Below are 22,975 nucleotides of genomic sequence, written 5' to 3'. Positions count from 1 at the left end.
ATAAATTTACTCCGTCTTATGGACAGAGAGCTCTTTCCAGCAACATCAGGTAATCAAGTACTTCTATTTTAATCAAACATGACTGCTGATGAGATCTTGAGGCCATACCTGGTTCAGAGTTTGATAACTTAAACAGATTGTGTTGGAAGTCCCAATAGTTGATGGATTATACAAATATGTAATATTCACGTGGATAAATAAATGTAGATATGTTTATTCATTACTTTTTTATTAATTGCTCATGTACATTAATGTTTACAAAAATTACCAAATGTTTTGCAAAACATAATGCTGCATGTGGTTTGCTTTGTTCACAGCTTTGACGAATCTACAATCACAAGTCTAGAGTGCCTTCATGAAATGCTGTCAGCTGATGGTCCAGAGGAGGAGACTGCTGCTCTGCACCTGGCTTTCAAAGGGAATGGGGGCCCTGGTATGAACTGAATTGTACCACTTGTGGAAGGGTTAAACGTTTCCCTGGGTTTGAATGCAAGACGGTTGCCAATTTGAACAACACCTTGTGGTCTAGTCGATGTTACTTCAGACTTGCCTGCTGTCATTCCATATGATATAAATCTTATGAGCAGAGGGATGTCTCATTGGCACCCTTATTATTTCAATGTTGGATGTTAAATTGAGATGGGACTTCATAATAAATAAGGCAAAGGAGAATATTATAAATTTGGCAATTTCTATCATATATTTTAAATTATTATATGTATCGTATGTCCTCGTTTATGGTGGTAGATGCATTACTGAAAGTTCCGCATGAAAAAAAAGCGCATTAAGCGAAAACAACTTCCCCATAAATGGAACAATAAAGTTTGGCGAGATGCGATGAACAACGCACACACAGAAGGTGTAGGGACAATAACTGAGGGTACAGCACCGCATACTGTATAATTCAGCGTACTGTCAAAGACAAAGATCCCCATTATAGCCTGTAAGAGATTGTGGGGGCAAGTACTGTTAGTGAGCACACAAAGGCTGGCACGGCACACCAGGGGGTGGGTAGCCAACACCATACCTTAGTGGATATGTTTATACATAGCACCAGGTACTCATTGAACCTAGGGGAGGCCCAGGACCAGTTCAGTTAATTGTCACTGCTGTTGACCGTGAGCAGGAAATGAACCCCGGTTACGCAGGTTCGTAGCGCAGCGCACTAAACACTGCACTACCGCTCCCCACACCACTCGGCCGCGTAGCTCAAGAAAGTAGTACGCCTTTGACAACTCAGAAACTGCATTATAATGTGCACGTTCCACGTTGTGCGAAAAGTGTTCCCGGATGGAAGAACCGTGTTATTGAGAAAACACATTGTGTGAACACCACACGTCAAGCAAGGACTTACCGTACTCACTATTTTTGTTGATTTTCTTATAACATCATGATTAACAGGACATCGTTACAAATACTCATTGAAGGTATTCTTATTTCTTCAAGCAGACGTGCCTCTGCTGAGACCTGCTCTGAGTTCATGACGTAGTTGCCTCAGACTGAGGCAACAGGTGCAGCTCTTCACACTGCTGTTGCCCCTTAGTGGAGGTGTAACAGACAACCTTTATGTGCAGTTGTGAGGGCAGCTGGGTGTGACTGCCGTTGATGAAGGTCGAAACTTTTTCAGATTTTCAGGCTGGGGCTGAAACTGGTTGGGTTTTTGTGCTATCCCTGTCCATCGCCTGGGCCAGCACTTCTCTTTTCAGAGACCTCAGAAACATGAACAACCACATCAGGGGATCTCAACTGGGGTTTGAGGAAGCATGGGGGGGGTGCGACAGGCTACCAGTGTCTTCGTGTACATGTCATACCTGTAAACTCATACGTTTTACTTGCATTATTGTACAAGGAAATTGAGTTTTCAGATCCACACGGCATACAGCCGTTTCAATACGGGCACATTTTTTTTTAGTTTCTCCCTTGTGATGGAACTTTGTCGGATGAACGTTGTGATTTATAAAGGTACGGGGTGACCAATACAGTTTGAATTGGTCTGTAATAAGGTAGGCACTGATAAGGGGTTGACAAGTATGACACGTACACTAAAATCCAGCAGAGTGTCTCTGTACTTTAGTACCATCTCTCCCTGCTGGTCAAGTAGCAAGCTGCTCTATATAATTTTTTTGCTTAAACACAAAGACTAATAACGCAGGGTGCAGTAACACGCAGTTGCAGCTCTTTTGGACGACTGCAAACACCAGAGGGGTGAGGACCCATGGTGCGGATCAGGGTTTCCCAAACTCCATTCCTCATGCCCCACCAAGGAACCTCTTCCTGAGTTTACTGACAAACCTAATTTCAAATACAAAATAAATTATTAATGCTGCAACTTATCTGATACTTCCTAAACATGTATCCACTTAAGAGAGAATGCCATATCAAATTAAAATACAGAAAGTCTATGTGTTTATTTATCTGCTTGTGTGTGTATACCACATGTTGTGTATACCATGTATTCTTATAGACAGCTCTGGTTTAGCAACAGATGTATCACTCATAATCAGTCGAGCAACATTATCTGTGTGAAGGCTGCCTGGCTTGTCTTTTGACATGGTGTCTCCCATAAAGGTTTTTCAAGTTATAATGTTTTTAATTCCAACTTGAGTAAATGTGGACTGTGCAGAAGTGTCTTAACCCAATTGCTGTTATTTATCTGCAGAGCTGCTCATTAAGATCATGGATTCTCCCAAACCTCGCAACTTAAGAATCCCACTTCTGGATCTCCTAACCAAAATCTCCAGTGCCATGGCGATTAATGATTCAGGGATGGGTAAGAGTTCGTTATTAGTTCTTGGTACTAAACTAAATGATGCAACATTACTATCCCATCTGCAAGTCACAAGGGTTAAATACCTTCTGTGAATGTAGTATATGACGAGCTGTTCAGTACAAATTTTGTATGGTAAGGTGTATGGTCCACAAAGTATATAAAAAATATATTTAGACCACATTGTATAAGGAAAGGTGTTAGAGCCCCCATATTGTGACTGAGAATCATGAATGTTTGAATTTTGAGGGAGGTTAGGAATGCCTTGGGTATCATCGAGTGTCACAGTGAGAACTGCCACTCGTCACCTTCTGTTGACCACTTTTTGTATAAAATCATAAGCAAAATATGAAAAGCAAAGTTTGTGGGGGATAGTAGCCATTTTATATACTTTTGAGGCATAAGCAATTGGAAAATAACACTACCCAGGAATAAACATATTTTACATAGTGTGATATGAGTTGTCCCCTAGGAAATTATGTATCACACACTCTCATAGGGCCACCTGGCTGAATTAAGGTATATAATATACCTCAAAATGCAAGCCACACGTTTTTGTCATTAGTTTTCAAATATAGTCATGCATACTAGGTATATCAGACACTTTCTTAATTATCTTTTAATGAATACGGTACGATATTTATTTTCTTAAGGGCTTCCCACTAACACATATGCAAAAGAGACAGTGCCTATTAAACACTAATGTTTTTACTTCTCTGTTTAGTTGGTGGAGTTATCTTACTGAAGGCTGGGGACATTGCTGGAGATCCCACAGAGAAAACTGTGGAATGGCCCAAACAACAGGATGGCAACGTGTACATCCCATTCAACATCTCTGTTGCTTTCAGTGAGTGCAAATCTATCACACTTGAGATTACATGATCTCACAGGGTTTTTTAGCTGAGTTATATTGCCGAGTTAGGATCGTATATATACTGTACCATGAGATTGTAAGTCTGAGTAGAAGGAGTGTCAAGCTGAATGTGGGCCTGTCAAAATGTAAATTCAGGAGTGCTCGCCTGTATATACCTAAGGGTGAAGCAATGCATGTTTTACAGTTCTGTCAAGCGAGCCACTTGCCCTCATGTCCAGTCATATTCACAACGTGAAAGTGTATAATATTACGCACACAGGATGTCACGTGCATGTGACATCGCACACTCGAATTCCAATGAAATTGCCATGTGCAGTACATTGCACTCAATTCTCTAGTTTGCAGCGGCAGCATCTACAATTCCAGGAGGTCACACGGTGGCTTGTTTGGCTCCTTTGCAGAGATTATCCTTTTGTAAAAATAGTATCGGTCAAAATAATACCTATGCTTATGTACCCTGGAGGCCTCTACAACCACGAGGCCAACTGAAATATTCTAAATAATGTATTTGTTAAACATCCTGCTGCTATTTACTTTTTGAAAGATGCTTGTCATGATATATAATCCGGTAATCAAAAGCAGTGCCAGGATGCCCACACACGAGGATTGCGTTTAAACATTCTCCTTTACAAAATGCGTATGTTTAAAAATAAAGTGGGAAATCCTTTGAATGGAGCAAGCGACTGGCTTGATTACTTGTGAGGGACATATGGATGGCAAAATGTGGGACGACGGGGGTATGAAACGAACGAGAGAGATAATTAAATAAGATAGAGCAAACGAGATGGACAATGCAAAAGGCAGACCGATGAAGCGAGATACACGGCCCTGTGTGTGCGTGTCTGTGTTTGAATGTTGTGGGGAATGGTAGTGCAGCGGTTAGTGCACTACACTATGAACCAGGGTACATGAGTTCAATTCCCGCTCACGGCCAACACCTGTGATGATTATCTGAACCGGTCCAGGGCCTCCCCTAGGTCGACTCAGCCTCAAATGAGTACCTGGTGCGGTGTGTAAACATCGCCACTTGGGAGACAAAGGCGGCCGGGCCTGGTGTTGGCCACCGAACCCTTCGTGTGCCGTGCCGGCATTCATAGGTGCTCTCTAACAGCACTTGCCCAAATAGTCTGTTCAGACTATACTGAGGATCTTTGTCTTCGTGTGTTGGAATGTTATGGGTAGCAGTAGTCGAGTGGTTAGCACTCTTTTCTACGAACCCAGCAACTCGAGTTTGATTTCCGCTCACAGCTGAAACCAGCTATGATTACCTGCACGAGTCCTGCACTTCTGCGAGGTCGACTCAGCCTTAAATGAGTGCCTGTTGTGGCTTTTCAGGGTACTGACCACCCTTCCCCTTTTGTCCTGTCCCGTACATCATAGGTGCTCACTCACAGGACTTTCCCAAAATGTCTGTTGAGGCTATATGGAGGATCTTTGTCTGTGTGTTGGAACGTACCATGCAGTGACTGACAAGCGCTGTGCAGGTTGAATGTTCCTGATTACCAGTGCTGTAGTAGTATACAACTGGACAAGACTATGCACTCTGTGACTATTAATGGGCAATCAAGTAACCCTCGTGTGAGGAGCTGGTGGGGCGGGCCACATGCATTTTTTAAAAATTGCTTGTGATTGGCTGGGGCTTCCCCGATATTGCCCTGAGACACAATGCCTTTCGGTAAAGTCACGTAGGTAAATAATAATAATAAAATAAAATAATAATAAATGAAAATAACTCAACTAAATCACGACGTTTCGGAGGCAACACAAGTCTCCGTCTTCAGGTGGGACCGTCAGCTATATTTACTGTATCAAGTACTGTAAGTATATAGTGACTTCAATTAGCCATTTATTTTTTACTTTTACAAAAATTTTGTTATATTAAAAAATGTGTCCCCTATAGCCCAGCCACCACTGTGTCATACTACTTTACGTGTATTCAAGTAACCAAACTGGCTCAATACCATATTTTGTCTCTAGATTCTCGAGACAAGAAGGAGATTGACGAAGCCTTCGGAGAATTCCAAGAGAAGACGTGTGTCCGCTTTGTTGCAAGAAAACAGGAGCTGGATTACATTAACTTCCAGGCACTGGGCGGGTGAGCACCGATCAATGTTCACACTTCATAATGGAGCTGGCTTCACAGTTCATAGGGCCTATTTGTTAGCCTTGTCAAAACACCGAGCCAACAAACACGAAACGCTTTCTTTAAATATCACCTGAGAGCTCCACTGAAACTGTGCTTCATGTACTCGAGTCTCCATTTCAGAGCTCTCCGATTTTCTCGACTGCACTCTACCCAAAACAAAATGTTAAGGCCTCAACGAAGACTTCTTCTCCGCGTTCTTATTAAATCGTGAACCTAAGTGTGCCAGCAGCCTTTATGGGCTTCTCCTCGACTCAGGTTTCCTTCTTACCTCACATTCATCAGCTCTCTAAGACCTCATATCTGTGCAACAACTCCCATGTACGTCAGTGGTTTGCCTTAAGTGGTGAAGTGGTAAACATAAGTGGGTAAACTGGGTTATGATCCACAAATGAGTGAATAAACTTAACTTGCCTTTGTTTACCATCCACTGCACTACTGTCTCAACAATGTCTCATGTATGTGACTTGGCCCTTTTTTTATTGGATTAACAAACTTAAAACTGTGCCTTGACCCAGAAGAACATGATCTAGGTTTTACTAATATTGTAAATAAATAAATTTACATTAACATTGGTTTGTCTATTCTTCATTTTTTGCATCTGTCTCTTAGTGCTGATCATGTATGATAGCACATAAAAACTGAACAGTGTCCTTTTGCTAAATATATATGTTTGAAGGTGATCTCTGCTGCGATACAAAAGTTGAGTCAATTTATTTTACTTTGTTCAAAAATGACAAAGCAAATAATTTTTCCCTTTCAAAAGTAAGATCTTGTTTATCAGACTTTATCAAATGTTTTTGATCTTCATTGACCCCTCGAAAATATAGATAAGCGCTATATCCCTGGTTCATTCATCACTTAGATGACTTTAATCAACAGAGAAACGAAACCTGAACCCTAGCATGAACAAATGTAAATAGGTGCAAGTGCTAAATTGCAATAGATAAGCTTTTTCATTGCTTAAAATACATTTTCATTGAGTTACAGTTCTAAATGCATTGATCACAGATTTAATTAAATCATCAGTACATTTAGAATTCACACCATTCTTATAGCAGATATAGTCTGCTTCCCCTACGTCGACTCAGCCTCAAATGAGTACCTGGTGCGGTGTGTAAACATCGCCACTCGGGAGACAGAGGTTGCTGGGTGTGCTGCTGACCCCCCACCCCCTCTTGTGCCGTGCCGGCCTTCACAGGTGCTCACGAATAGCACTTGCCCCAACATTCTGTTCAGGCTATACGGGGGATCTTTGTGTTTTTTGGGCTGATTCTGTTATGTTCAGTCTGTGCGAGTGTCTCCCCACCACGCTCTTACAGATGCGGCGTCTGAATATTCATGAGCACACCACACATAAATAAACAAGAGCATGCTCCATGTCGCATAATTTTTGTTAAAAGTTTTTTCAAACATTAAATAGCCATACAAAGTACATAGTAAACACACAACAGATAAGACAGCTCGTAATGCAACAAAACAGAATAAGAAGTAAAAACAAACATGGAATAAAATAATCATCTGACTGCTTATGAATTGGATGATTAGTTAAAGTGGGCTTGGACTTGGCCAGTCCCGTGAGATGGCACTGCTGTAATGTAACACTCTCGGCTCTTAAACAGGCATTGTTTCACTTTGAACTAGCTTACAGTAGTGGTGTGAACAGGGGCTGTTTTTACATGCAAAAATAACATTGTAACTGGTATTGCCCAAATATTCCATTGCTGAAAAATAATGTGCCAGTTATTCAATTGAGGTGACTATACACAGCAACATTGCCTCCTGCTGTTAAGATTTGGCAGGACCTTCCTGATCTGAGTATTGATACTCAACGAGGTTTTCCTTGGTAAACAAGTTTAACAATAACAATTGATGCAGTGTAATGAATATCTGCATGTTTGGGATGGCCACGTGTGCCAGAATGTTTGATTGACTCATCCCGAGTACTGTCTGAACAGGAGCTGGTCGTTCCTGGGCAAGAAGGGAGGGGCTCAGTCCGTGTCCCTGGAGCCCGGGAAGGTGGACAGGGGCACGGTTCTGCACGAGTTGATGCACGCGCTCGGCTTCCACCACGAGCACTGCCGCAGCGATCGCGATGACCACGTCCACATCCATGAGGACAACATCAAGGAGAGTGCGTTGTTTATCTTTAACATGGTTATAAGGAACAGTATTTTATTTCATGAACTGATGTTTATATGTTTACGTAGATGCACCACATTTGAGGATTCATTTACATGGGTTAAGTTACATACATTTTATAAGGACCAAGAAAGGTCAGTTGAGCAGTGAACTCAGTAGCCTGCAGGTAGGCATTTAGTGATTGTGCGAGGGGTTATTTAAACTTCGCATCACTGACTGGCTCTCTCATAAACTGCAGTAGACATAGTGGTATGCATGGCACGCAAGGGAATCCGCGTGTTTACTCACATAAGCGTAATTTTGTTGACAAAGTCACCCATGGTGTCGATGCACTTTCACCGTCTGTGATTGATGGCACTAACCTGACAGGGTAAGACTACTGTGGCATTTCCAGTGCCGATCAGTGATGGCCACTTGCACTGCACTACTTCATCACATCGGAATTATGTCCCACAAACAGAGTCGTCTGTAAAAAGAGAAAGGAATTGCAGGCTTCATGGTCGGTGCTGCAAGTCCGATGCAGTTTTGTCATTCCCGACTGCCTGACTGCTGCAGGTGCTGCATGAGTACCGAGTAGTATTGTGCCACAGCAGAGCTTTTGTCACATCACTTACTGCGTAATCCAGACTATACTGTGGGGAGCTTTGAGTGTTATATTCCTCATTACGTAGATTTCTGAGTACTACCCCAAAAGCATGAATAATAACCTCAAGCCCTGGCCTACTGATGGTATCATAGGCCTTGACCAGGTCAATAAAGTAGTGATTATAGGTCCAGTTCAAATTCCCTACACCTCTGATGTAGCAGACAGACATAGACTATGGTGTTTGTGCAGGGCTGCTCTGTTATGAAACCACATTGGGGCTCCGTAAGCCTCTCCTCGGCGTGCCTGGCAAGGCAATGTTGAATAATCCTTGCCAGGACCTCTCCCGGCACACTGAGGAGATAGATGCCCCCATACTTGTTAAAATCAGTGCGCTATTTTTTCTTTAAAAAGTGGACCACCAGGGCATCCTATGATATCGAACCCATCCTATGGTCTAGACAGTGGTAATTATATAATATCCGTCAGCCTGCACGAAATTGCCACCCTCCCTCAGCAGTTCACTTAGGAGGTCATCTCTGCCTGCCACTTTTCCGTGTCTCAGGATCTGGATCACTTTTCATAGTTCAACATATGGCACATCAGCCAGCCACTCACAGGGGGTGGATACTTCCTCCAATATTTGAGGCACAGTACCCCCAGGAGGGTCAACCCCATCTTACCCCATGATGCTATCTGGGCTGATGGGTTTCCCGTCCCCGAAGACCTCACAGATATACTCAGCAAACCTACAGACATGTTCTTGGGGGTCAGAGATCGTATAACCATTATTTCCCTAAAGGACTATAATATGTGTGATGCTTGAAGTTGGTTTCTGGATGCAATTAAACAGTGATTTGTGATCGCAAGCTGCTGAGTCAGTTTCCATCTCCTCAGCGACCTGCAACCATCAATTATCCTTTCAGTGCCACACGGCTCTCTGAATCTCCAAGCGAAGGCTGTGGTAAGCGTCCTCATTCTCAGATATAGGATGTTGTAGATGGTAAGAGTGGGGCTGCTGCTTTCCCTTTGCGAGCTGGAACACCGCCTCCATCGGCCAAGGTGTTTGAGGAGGGCTGGACTGCTGATCTAATTGAGCCATAGCAGCTGCATTAGCCAGCACTGAACCTTACCCATTTCCCTCTGCATGAAGGGGAGGGGGGGACGATATCAATCCCAACTGAAAGTGATGATTTTGAATGGTGTCCTATGTTCATGCCCAGCGCAATAGTGAAATAATCGCATGCGTATTTTACAGATGACAAGTAGATGGCCAGTTGGCAGATCCGCTCCATGATAGGTGCTGTTAAGGATATGGGCCTGAATTTGCTATTACATAACGATATATAGTCCAGCAGATAGGTGATTTTATCAATACCGGAACAGCGTGTTTGTAATTACGAGTACATGAGCTGCACAGAAGTATAGCAGCCTCCTATCATTGTTATTCAACTGATCTGGGCCATCTGCCAAAGTATTATTGTCATGACTCACCACAAGAAAATTATTCTCCTGATGGGCCACTTTAGCCAACACATTGGATAGGAAGTCATCGAAAGCATGTGACTCGACAGTCTTTCCTACATCTCTCCACGAATATTCATCTTCAGTGAGGACATAAGCCACCAACCACCATTCGTCATCTCTCGATGTGGAGGCAAGCCAATAATATTCTGGAACTCGCAGCTTTCCACACCTAAACTAAAACTAAACTAGTTTTTATTTTACCATGTTAAGCCCACTGAGCAAAAAAAAAGTTTTTTTTCAGAAAGCGACCTGGCTACGAATGATAGCCCAACGAAGTGGCTTATGTGGAAATTTATAGCAGCCAAATACTCTAAACACATGTTTTTAAATGCGGTGCTAAAACTGGAGGATCTGGAGAAAAATCCAGGTTACCACAGGGAAAACATGCAAACTCCAAATATACAGGCATCAGGGTCGGGATCGAACCCACAACCATCTATACCAGGCAAGATAGTTAACATCTCGCCACTGTGGCACCTCTTGTGCTCCTCACGGCTATGCTCCCGCACTTCGTTTATTATTCTGTCCTGCCTCAAATGGTGGACTGCTATCTGGAGCCAGTACTGGTTCACTGGACCTCCTGTATTCCACAGAGGTGTCAACAGATGATGTCTTTTTTGTGGAGGAACCCCAGTTGGTGGGTGGGGTGGGGAATTCAGTCTCCTGGCTCTGCATATGAGGTTTGGCGAGGATATGTCATATTTGCCCGTCCCCTGTAGGCCTCCGGCACATGCTTAGGCTGGTGTTTTGTATTTCTTTCATTTCGTAATAAGTTAATAGATGGAGGGCCTTCCACCCCCTCACACCTATCCAGCACCCCCGCGTTCAGCACTGTTGTGGATATAAGAATGACATGAGGGTAAACAGCTGACTAGCATCAGCCTTTCGGCCTTTCCCCAAATGGCATTGCTCAAAACACATCAGTGTTCCCATGTGACAACATCGAGGAGGTGTGGGTTGTTTTGCTAAACCCAGCATCCGTGTCTATGTGAACTCCTGGTTGGAGGGAGGCATGTTATGCAAGTGGCTAGGGTTTTTGTCAACTTGGAATTGCTGTAGATTCCCCTTTCCACACATCTATGCTATGATTGGCTAGGCACATGGTGTATGTGTGTGTCACATCCATCCCACTGGATGGCAGAGTTCTCAGTCACAATCATGAATTACCTGCTAGGTATGTAAATCTGGGCCAATATGGTTTTCTGGATGTCCTTAGAATTATCTGCCTAATACCTATCCTCCTCAAATGTCCAGCTCTAGTAATGCCACTAAATACATTTTTATTTTTTATTTTTCAGATGATCTGTGCCAATTTAAACGTCTTGAATTAAGTGAGCGTGACTACGGACTGCCTTATGACTACATCTCCATTACACACAACAGCAGGTAAGCGTTGACATAAGCAGCCACTACAAGATTGGCGTGTCATATTCAGTTGGCCAGAAACCAAGAGAAAGGCTCTTGAGACACTTTATCCTATAATGCATGTGAGACCTGGCAACCATGTAAGCTTTTTTTTGCTTTAAGTTCTTATGAAATGCGATCTATGACACTGCCACAGAGGGCCCACTCTTGTGAGTTATTTCACAGTGTGTGTTTGTGTCCTCTACACAAATACAACATATCTGATGTAGACTTTAAACAAGACTTGGAGCAAGCATATGAGTGCCTTTAGAGAGGACTATGGAAACTTTTAGGTTGCTTTCACATTCTGGGTAAATAAATCAGACCGCCTAAGAGCTTATACTGCGAGATACAGTCCTGTATCTGGGTTGAAAGACAGACGTTAAAGTGGTTTTGAGTAAGGACCGCTGTTGGGTCGGGGTGTATTTTACCACCAGCTTTGTTTAATGTCATGATCAACTTTGTGTGCTGTTTGCACCGAGGAGACTTGCAGCATGCAGGCTTTTTTTGCTCCAAGGTTTGCTCGTGAGGGCCTTGGATGTGGCATTACAGCTCTTGGCTGTTTTAGGCAATAAGGCTGGAAAATGGGATCTGAGTGTGAGCATCCAAAAAACAAAGTGCATGGCAATGGTTAGGAATGTGTATCTTGTAACTTGATCACAGCTGTCAAGAAATGAGAGAGTGAATATAGATGAGGACTTGATGTATTTAGGTAGTATTTATGCATAATACAGGTAGGTGGTTGCGATGACGTTAATATTTATTATTGTAAAGCTACCAAACATCCCACTGTGGTTGAGACAGCTTTGGTTTCAGAAAGGATGTTCCGGTATCCCGAAGCTTATTTGACATTAGCGATTTTGTCCCAGCTTCAATTGGTTGACCAATCAGGGATGGTTAAACAGCACAGCAGTGGATAAAAATGGATGAGGTTGGCATGTGGCTGGGGCCTATGGGCAGTGGGAATGGCCAATAGAGATAACAAGGAGGTTCATTGTGTGAATTGGGCTCGTGATTGGGTGGGCATAATTGTGTAAAAGTTGGCGAGGATAACATGTGACAGGCTGCCAGCTCAAGTCCATTTTGAGTCTCCCAGAAACTGGTAGCCTTATGTATTGCCGATGATTTTTGACAGACAATATAAACCACTTTGGAAGAGTAAAGCGGCCAACCTTAGTGTTAAGAGACAGGTGCTTGAGGCACCAGCAATATCTTTATTACTGTATTGGTCATAGAGCTGTATATTAACAAAGTGACAAGAACAAAAGCTTCTGATGTTAGAACACACGTGTGCTTGCCTTATCTGCCACCATACATAACATTTCCCATATTTGGTCTCCCCATGGACTTTACCACTGAAATGTAAATCAATGGAATTCTTCATTATTATTTATTGTCCTTCATCAATATTCATGCTATGCGGGTGGTGCCTTTCCACCGACATCACTGTGCAACATACACTTCACATTTTCACACCATCTTCTTAAAACTTTGATAACATGTTAAACTATAACCTCTATTCATCTATTTTCTGTGCTGTGTAATATACATTGATTAAGTTTGATGTAATTTTGCCAGAATCCCCTAGATATGTTGATGTGAATTTCAAAGGTTAATTCTGGTTCAATAACAATTTTTATTATCATCGTCAGCCAATACACCCACACTTGATGAAAACCTCCCCACACGTTGACCACAGCCCCCACGGTCCCCATGGCCCAAACTGCCCCCAGGGCCCCCACGGCCCCCACTGCCCCCATGGCCCTGCTATGCCACAGTCCGTCTCAGTCCTGTGCCTGCACTGATCTCATCATCACATCTAATAGTTGTTGTAGTGTTAGATATGTTCTTCCCTTTGGCTGCCATTCCATCACCACTAATAATATTAATAATCACTATTTATATCATGCACGTATTGCATAAATCAGATGCATTTCTCATAGGCCATCGTCCGTTTTAGCTATGGGTCATGCCCAATCCCACTTCTTTGTGTTAATAGTCAGTATGGTGTCTTTAATGTGTGTGTGTTCTTTGATCCATGTGTTATACTCTAAATGTCTCTGTCCCATCATGCATCGCTACATGATGTGTTTGTTTCATTTTCTTTTTTGAGTCTTCTGATCTATATTTCATGGCAGGTCATGTGTAATGATTGCAAACCTAACGATTTTTATACATTGCGAAGTTGCTATTTATAATCTAAACTGACTTAGTCCTGCTCTTACTCAACACTCCATCGTTGTGTTCCTGGTCAGCCTTCATTAATTACCATCTAGAGACTTCTGCTCTGTTGTCCAGTGTTGTGTCCCTCTATCAATTATTACATTTTGTTCATAAAACTTGTACTTGACAGTAGTTTATTTATTACTTGAGCTCAAGTTTACATTCTCTTTTGGAACACAATATTTGCATTTGTTCCCTTAGCTATGTGATATATTTTCTTTCTCGCAGTATAATTCCAGGAATGCATCTCCCCATGCTTCTTTGTGCAATTATCATATTTTGTTTAATGTTCTTAGTCATTTTCCTAGTTGCTGATCCCAATGCCAAGTAGCTAGAAATATGCACTGCTTGATTGAACTATATAAAGAATACATGCGGCAAAAAGGCAATAAATATTAATGCAATAACAATTTTTCAATCTTAGACAATTATTCTCATGTAATGAGTGTTATTACTGTTACTGATTTCCTCCTATGCTTGCTTGCCGTATAAAGGCACGCATCATCAATCGATGGAGTCAGCCCCACGATTGTGCCGGTTCAAGACAAGAAAACTCCGATCGGTCAGAGGGACTTCCTCAGCCCACTCGATGTTCTTAAAATACAGCGCATGTTCCAAGGCGTGAGTTTTCTTGGATAATTCTGTGGTTGTACTTTGCAGTAATCAAGCTTCACAACGTATTTCTTTTTTAAAAAAAGAACAGGCATATGGATGCTAATATGCAAGGGAGTATTGTTGCTTACACTCTATACCATGAATAATTTATTGGAATTAAATACTAACATATGACATAGCCTTAGCCACTATGTGTAAAATGTGTTGCTTAATTTCACTTTCATAAACATGTCTTAAACACGTGAGCTTTTGCGAATAATATTGTGAATACAAATATATTTTTGGGACAGATTGCGTCAGTAAAATGTGTGCCATAAACTCTCCTCCACCCAACACAGCCAATAATGTCGTCACGTGAAATAATATGCCAATGTATTACTGCTTCAGCACTCACAGTGTGTAAAGGCACGCAGTAATAAATTGGCACGTTTGTTCAAGTGACAACTATATTAATTTTAGTGTGTTCGGTAGTGGAGGGTTTACTACACACATTATATTTGTGCGATATGACCCAAACATCTATTATGAATCACATTTATTCAATAGACGTTCTGCCTCTAACATATGAGATATACACTGTATGGATGAATATAGGGTGTAGACTAAATATTATATGAAAATAGAGTGTAGACTACTCTAGACATGGACTGGTTTGCCTAACTTAGCTTGAACAACTAATTAATGTGTGATTCATAGTTATAGCTGTTAACATTATATGGCAAAAGGATGAGCATGTAGATCATTTAACACCACATATGTGATAATATTCAGGATTTCCAGGAGAGGTGATTTTTAACAGAGGTTAGTGGGACCTCGCCTGGATCATGAATTAAGGCACATTGGGCATGCCTTGTAATGACAGCATTTAATGACATTGAGAGAGCCCTCAATGACTCTGTGGAGGGATAGAGAGTCGACTAGTGTGCATCTTATAGAAGAGAGTGGGTATGAGTGAGGGAAAGAGCACGAAATAAAAACATGTCAATGCTAGAGTGGTTTAACAAGTTGATTAGAGACTAACGTGGTCTGTTTTATTCAAGGATGCTAGGAATGATTAGCAAAGTAGGAGTCAATTGAACACTACTGAAATGTGTGTGTTTTTATTATTATTATATATTTCATATAATTTAAATGAAAGCTGGCCAGGCCCACATTACAGAGAAATGCAGATAACGCGTGCTTTGGTAGTTGGTGTCGGGTGGTGGAGGGTTAATGACAGAAATGCTTTTTTATAAAACTGCCACGTTGTCTGACCCAAAAACTAGCGTGCCATTGTGTCTGAAAACCTGCTTTTTAAGTTAACACTCGATCTGTTTGCCTGATACACATTGAACATTTTTGTCCTAAAATGAATTTCCACAAAAACACTTAATTAACTGGAAATTGTTAATGTATTCCAAAATTACTTACTGTTAAAATAAAATTGTATTGAAGATTGGACCTCCAATATATTAAATATTAGTTATGTCATCACATATAAAGTCAAATTGATATAAAGCATGTGAATGTGAGTTTACATGTGTCTAATTGTTGAAAATTCCTAAATCAAATGGTGGAGCGGTGGCACAGTGGCTAGCGCACTGTGCTATGTAATCCGGCGACCCAAGATTGACTCTGTGACCACGGCCAATATTGGTGACGAGTAATATCTGAAAGTCCTGAGGCCTCCATTTTCACCAACCCACACTAACAAGTTTTGTTGAAAGAAAAAAGGGGAAAACCCCTATTATTATATTTTGGTACTGGCAAAGGAGGTCTAATGAAGTACGGTGAGGTATGGTCAATTAACCCCCATGACTGACACGATGTGGGAAGCTGTAAGTTATCTTTATTTACATATTATTATTATGTGACGTGAATGAAAATGTAATTAATGATTTTCACTTCCTTAAAGGCCGTGGCAGCCAGCGGTAGAGATGAAGCGCTGGAGAAGGCCTTGGCCGAGGTGAGTTGGCGCTGCCTGGAGCCTGGGAGAGAGAAGCGGGGCTCCTCGTGGAAGTTAAACTGCTCTTGCCTCATCACACTGTGGTTATGCTCATTATTACACGGCATCTTAACTCACCACATCACACTGTCCTATTTTCGTGAAACATTGGTCATGAAAACAGAATAGGCTTTACCCTTTCTGGCAAAAATACAGGTGTTAAGATGTTCAAACATCAAATAGACACACATTGCAAGGCAAACATTCTGCATTGTGGTAAAACATGCAAAAATTATGATTTGATAATGTATGCATTAGATATAACTGCTCAACCCGATTTGCCAACATGATAAAGCTCTCAATTACGTGGAACAATACTGAGCTGAGGAACATCACTTCAGCTAGACACAACTGCCAACGGAGATACTTTTACTGCTATGACATCACTTTATCCTTCATGGAACATAGTGGTGCTTGATATTGTATGCATTTTATGAATGCCTTGTGTGTGTTAATTGGTGCCTGCATAAACCATCACGTGAACTCCGGTCATCCTCGCAGCGTCTTTTTGGCGAGCTATCGAACAAATACTGTCACTGCATCGCGCACTTTCAGATGTGCTTCTGCGGCCATCTGGAACTCTCTTCCTTTTGATATAAGGACGCGACTGGAACTATGCACTTTTAAATCTAGATTGAAAACTCATTTCTTGAGAACTGCTTTTTATGTTTAATCTGTTGTCCTTCCTCCGCACCTCCGATTAGCACGGTTGGCTACGTACGGTACGGAAGAAGTTCATTATATATACAATCTATGTAGTTCGTTTTATTGATACTTCACTGTTTTTTGGGAGGGGGGAAGCTAATTTCTGAGTAAACGCCATGAGGAATGCTGTTATTGCTTAGGAAATTTGTAGAACATGAATGATCACTCTTTTAGAATAGAAGAATAATTGAAGCACAGTTCAATGATTGAGATTTACATTTTCGTGTAAAAATGTGGTTACCATATCTGCAGATGTTGGTCCAATGACTGATTGTGACTTTTTGATGCTGTCCTTTTTTCATACTATTTACTTTCTGTGTGACACACATTCAGCCTCTCGCAAGTTAAGATCGTAATAAATACATGTAAAAAGAAAATAGTTTAAGTTCGACCGGTTGCAAAAATGTAACAGCTACACTCAGGTTGCATAATGAAACACATTGCATGTTAAGTCAATATACAGACCTTGCCAAAGTTACTCACTGCGACATTAGAAGATGTTTTCTGAAAATGTTATAAGAAAAATCGAGGAATGAACATAGATGAAAAAAGTGTTGTCCATATCTAAGTTATTGACGACATAGCCATTATCACTCCCAATGGGAATGAACGACAGGAAATTATTGAAGAAAGTCACAAGACTACAAAGTTGTCCAACAAGTCATGAGCAATGTGCTAATCAAATGAGATATCTATCAATGTATTCTTCTATTACAAAATGTAATAACACTGAATTGAAAACTTAAACTAGCATTTATTGTTATATTGTGAGAACAGAGATGGTTTTTGCTTCAATTGAGACACCGTATTGTGAAACGAATGTGAATGTGCTGAGGTAATCATGTAATTGTCTTTGTTTTAGACGGTTGATCTTATGCACTCCATGGATGAAACTCCTTCAGAGGTGTGTGCTTTAGTTAAAACTTAACTGAGGTATATTACAATTGGTTTCGTGATAAACTATTAAAAAGCAGTTGATGTGTAGTCGGTGAACAGGTCAAGTGTGTTAACACTAAACTGTCAGACTGTTACAGCAGTAATGTGATTGTCTTGTAAATAGTGTACATGTCGTGGGTGACATTGAATTAGTGCTATTTTCACAGCTGATGCACTCTTCTGTATAGCAGATAATATACACAATGAAGCATACAGTGTATAAATTGAGTGACAAGGGGAGTATAACTTGTCTGTATTCTACATTATATTGCTAATGTATAACAGTTGCATGATAACATTGGACTTAAATAATTAAACATGTTCACTAGGGGGTTTTCTGTGTGTTGCATTCAGCACGCACAGCTTCACAGCTGGATTATGTTAATGCCCGGTGTTATCGCTGAATCTTAATTGCCTCCTCAGCTTCTGCGGTTTCTGGCAGAAGACATGCGAGGTATGGATTTGATGCAGCCTCTGTGCAAATGTGCAAGGAGACTATTATTTAAATATTGCAATTAATGTTTAATTTCATTCGTCTACAATTTTGTAGACGTCGTCTGCTTCAGAGATGAAATGTGCTGTTTATTATGGATTTTGAGGTGCTGAATTCAAATATGACAATTAAAACAAGTGATTGGCTACTGTTCCAAAGATATCAAAGTTTTAACATTTTACTTCTATGTATATTGTGTAGATCGTAGAGTTTTACTAATAAATTGTAAACCTAGGCCTTTGCATGTGTTTATGGTTGCTTTACATGATAACATGTCACCTGTCCTATTCATGTAACACTTTAAAAATCAGCAAAAGGGTTATATAAATACAATGTATTATGAAACAAAAGGCTACAAACTATTGCTGTAATGCTGTAATCATAGCAGGTACCACCACAGCAGTATGCACTGCTGTAATAGCAGGTACCACCACAGCAGTATGCACTGCTGTAATCATAGCAGGTACCACCACAGCAGTATTCACTGCTGTAATCATAGCAGGTACCACCACAGCAGTATGCACTGCTGTAATCGTAGCAGATATCACCACAGCAGTTTGCACTGCTGTAATCTTTGCAGGTACCACCACAATATGCACTGCTGTAATCATAGCCGGTACCACCACAGTCAGTATGCACTGCTGTAGTCATAGCAGGTACCACCACAGTCAGTATGCACCGCTGTAATCATAGCAGGAACCGCCACAGTCAGTATGCACTGCTGTCGTGAAAGCAGGTACCACCACAGTCAGTATGCACAGCTGTAGTCATAGGATACCACCACAGTAAGTATCCACTGCTGTAATCATAGCAGGTACCACCAATCTTAATTTTGGAGCTTTCGTGACTGCAGGAATTATTCTTTGGTTCTTTCGGTTAAGTCACGTCTAAAGATAAAATAATAGCATATTATGACGTTTCGATTGCAACACAAGCAATCATCATCAGGCATAAAAGAAATAGCAATAAAAATCTAACTAGAAAACTATAGACAGACATACAAGCATACAGACATCACAAGGACACACGGAGAGAGAACACATATCGGCACAAAGAGAGAGGTCGTTTCTGTGACGGGGCCTTAAATATAGAGAAGGGGGGCGGGGGCGGAGAGAGGGAGGGGGCAGAGAAAAAATTAGCATATCAATGAGTGGACGACAACGTGATGCTGCAAGTAAGATGACGACGCGGCACGGCATGCAAGCTTGAAAATCAGGAGAAAGACACGCTAAAATTAAATAACCTAGTAAAATATCGAAATGTAATGTAATGCAACACAGAGAGTCGGTCAACACACAATTAACACATAGCCCGGTTGATTACGTATTTCAAAGATTGCTAAGTTAGAATTTAAGTGTGAAAATTCCAAAGATAGGACCCAGGCAGAGAGAACAGACAGCGGTAAGCAAGATGACGAGGTGGTCCGGTACGCAAGCTTGAAAATTAGGAGAAAGGCACACTAGTCAGTATACACTGCTATAACCATAGCACGTACCACCACAGTATGTACTGCTGTCGTGAAAGCAGGTTCCACCACAGTATGCACTGTTGTAATCATAGCAGGTGCCACCACAGTCAGTATGCACAGCTGTAGTGAAAGCAGGTACCACCAAAGTCGGTATGTACTGCTGTAGTCATAGCAGGTGCCACCACTGTCAGTATGTACTGCTGTAGTCATAACAGGTGCGACCACAGTATGTACTGCTGTAGACAACAGGTACCACCACAATATGCACTGCTGTAATAGCAGGTAGGACCACAATATGCACTGCTGTAATAATAGCAGGTACCACCACAGCAGTATGCACTGCTGTGATCATAGCATGTCCCACCACAGCCAGTATGTACTACTGTGATCATAGCAGGTACCACCTCAGTCGGTATGCACTGCTGTAGTGATAGTAGATACTGCTATCGAGTTGGTAGATACTGCTAAATAGAGTTAGTAGATACTAAAACAGTCAGTATATATCACTACAGTCAGTCAATACTGCTACAGTCAGTATATACTACTATACAGTCAGTACATACTTCGACGGTGAGTAGCTACTAGAGTCAGTAGATACTACTATAGAGTGAGTAGATAATGCTATAGAGTTAGTAGTTACTACTATAGTCAGTGGATACTACTATAGTCAGTGGATACTACTATACAGTTAGTTGTTACTACTATAGAGTCGGTAGATACTACTGTAGGCCCAGTAGATAGTACTACGTTCAGTCGTTACTACAATCAGTAAATAATACTCCAACAGTCAGTAGCTACTACTGGCTCAGTAGATACTACTGTACAGTTAGTAGATACAACTACAGAGTCAATAGATACTACTTCCTCTGTTGTATGTAGGGTGTGTAGGTATATATACCTACACGGGGGTAAAGATAATTTTTTGAGGGGGGGTGTCCACAATTTTCGGAAACCTTTTACATCAACTATTTACCCCACAATTTCTACAACTTTTTGGACTTTTGCAAGCTTCTTATAATTTTGTTGGTGGAGAAATGTACAAACGGCCCACCGGGCTTTCACAATACCTTAGTATCTGTGTGTGTATATGTAAGGTTTTTAAGAGAAGTTTTGAAATGTATTTTTCACCCAGGCAACGCCGGGTACTTACCGCTAGTGTATATATAAGTGCATAGTTTAGTCCTTAGTGTCTACGCGGCGCTTTTTGGCTTGTCTCTTGTATTCATTAAATTGAGCATCTCTTGTCACTGTCCATCAATAGTCTGCAAGCATTGATGGGCTCCATTTTCCCTGATAGCGTTTCTCCATTGTTGCAATGTACTGGTGAAATCGCTCGCAATGCTCGTCGCTCATTGCTCCACAGTTCGGAGGGAAAACATCTAGATGAGAGTGCAAAAAAAATATCTTTAGTGACATGTGGCAACCAAGGCTTTTGTGTGCCTTGAGGTTTTCCACCAACTCCCTGTAGTGGTCTGCCTTGTCATTTCCGAGCAAATTTGTGGCCACGAACTGGAAGGCTTTCCATGCCGTCTTTTCCTTGCCACGCGGTGCACTGTCAAATGCATCATCTCGAAAAAATTCACGCATATGAGGTCCTTCCATTATCTTAGCTTCACTTAACCATGGACATTTTCCACAGAGGTACTTGAAAGCCGCTTGTGTTTTGTCCATAGCTTTGGCAACGTTCTTTATCAGACCCAGCTTGCTGTGTAAGGGTGGTAACAAAATCTTCCTTGATTCAACGAGTTGTGGATGCTGAACACTTTTTCTCACAGGCTCCAATGACTGTCGGAGTGGCCAATCTATCTTGATGTAGTAGGAATCTCTCACACGACTATCCCATTTGGAGAGAAAACAGCAGTACTTTGTGTATCCAGTCTGCAGACCAAGCAAGAGAGCAACAACCTTTAAATCGCCACAAAGCTGCCACTCTCAAACAATGAACTGTGATAACAAACATCAGCCACACGCTCTGTGATATGGCTACATTTGCCCTCTTCCCCCCATCTCCACCCCCAAAGCCCATGTGTCTCCTTTATGACCCTAATTATAACAACTAAGGCCGTTTCATCTGGGTTCTTGTTGTCTTGCTCATATTTGTCTTGTGTTAATAGGACCAGAATTGAAAAAGAAAGTAGATGAAGTTTTGAACATTGTAAAGGAATTGAAAAATCTGCCCAGGTAAGATGGTGCTGTTAATATAGACATGTTGGTTTCTCCACGGGAAGGGGTTTCACACTGTTGTAAGGGATGTCAGGCGAAGGATTCCCACCAAAAAGAAGGGGACAGTGGGACGGTGACAGTGGAAGGGGGAGGAGCAGGCGAGGAGATATAAGAGGGAGACCTGGTGGGGAAAAGGGGGAGAACGGGCAGGAAACGGACAGAGAAGGCTGGGGACAAGTGTGGACTGTGGGAAGCAATCAAAGACGACGAACCCCCTGTCACGCACATACACGATGCGAGTGTAACCCTATTTATGCTGTTTTGACACAGACAGAGTCGTGAGTGTGAAGTACATATTCCATAGTTGAAATGCTCTCTTTAACATGCAATAACGTTTTGTGATAAACACACTCGCATCGCCCGTGCATTTGCAAAGGGTTACACACCTGCGGTGGGTGGGGGAGGCGTTGCATCTGCACAACACAAGGACAACGTGAGATGTGGGTGACGTCATCACACACTTGCCCTTGCGCCAGCCAACCAGAAAAACCTCTTCTACTATACATGTAGTTATGCTTAAATATTCTAAACTATGTGTGGTGGGTTAAATTCAGGGGCCCATTGTACTTTGGAGGCAAAAATATGTATTATCTAAAGACAACGGGCAACTCTTAACATTAACAAGATAACGACATAGGGTGGTAACCACCATTCATAACTTAGCTAACACATGGGGATACTACATTTCTGGACCAGAGACCGAGAATCGTAGATAGTGGCTTCATCACAGAGTTGACACAGCAGAACAGCACAGAACAGCCCAGCTCTCTGCCAACACCCCACTTATAACCACTCCGGCGTGGCTGGCCCTGCCCCAGGCCACGCCCCCCTTCCGGATCCTTCGGAGAGGCCCGAACCCCAACCACGTGACTCCCCTGGGGCCCCTGG

At 41.8% G+C, this 22,975-nt stretch overlaps 1 protein-coding gene across 2 annotated transcripts in view; it reads left to right on the top strand.

Moving 5' to 3' along the window:
- The first annotated feature begins 319 nt into the window (after positions 1-319).
- The window catches only part of LOC133359128 (uncharacterized), a 44,374-nt gene continuing 21,718 nt past the window's right edge, over positions 320-22,975 (top strand). Inside the window, exons 1-11 of one of the 2 annotated variants that reach the window (XM_061577521.1) lie at positions 320-433; positions 2,660-2,770; positions 3,492-3,614; positions 5,619-5,736; positions 7,743-7,918; positions 11,335-11,422; positions 14,158-14,284; positions 16,173-16,223; positions 17,830-17,871; positions 18,327-18,357; positions 21,979-22,045. In XM_061577521.1, coding sequence (XP_061433505.1) covers positions 361-433; positions 2,660-2,770; positions 3,492-3,614; positions 5,619-5,736; positions 7,743-7,918; positions 11,335-11,422; positions 14,158-14,284; positions 16,173-16,223; positions 17,830-17,871; positions 18,327-18,357; positions 21,979-22,045 — 1,007 coding nt within the window. In that variant the 5' untranslated portion in view covers positions 320-360. The remainder of the gene's footprint in view (positions 434-2,659; positions 2,771-3,491; positions 3,615-5,618; positions 5,737-7,742; positions 7,919-11,334; positions 11,423-14,157; positions 14,285-16,172; positions 16,224-17,829; positions 17,872-18,326; positions 18,358-21,978; positions 22,046-22,975) is intronic. The other variant, XM_061577522.1, reaches the window with a different exon arrangement.

This window comes from Lethenteron reissneri, chromosome 64 (genome assembly GCF_015708825.2).
Source record: "Lethenteron reissneri isolate LAM-NWPU_2019-01 chromosome 64, ASM1570882v1, whole genome shotgun sequence".
NCBI classification, from domain to species: domain Eukaryota; kingdom Metazoa; phylum Chordata; class Hyperoartia; order Petromyzontiformes; family Petromyzontidae; genus Lethenteron; species Lethenteron reissneri.
Note: the sequence above shows the minus strand (reverse complement) of the source record. Positions and strands in the feature narration are given on the sequence as shown.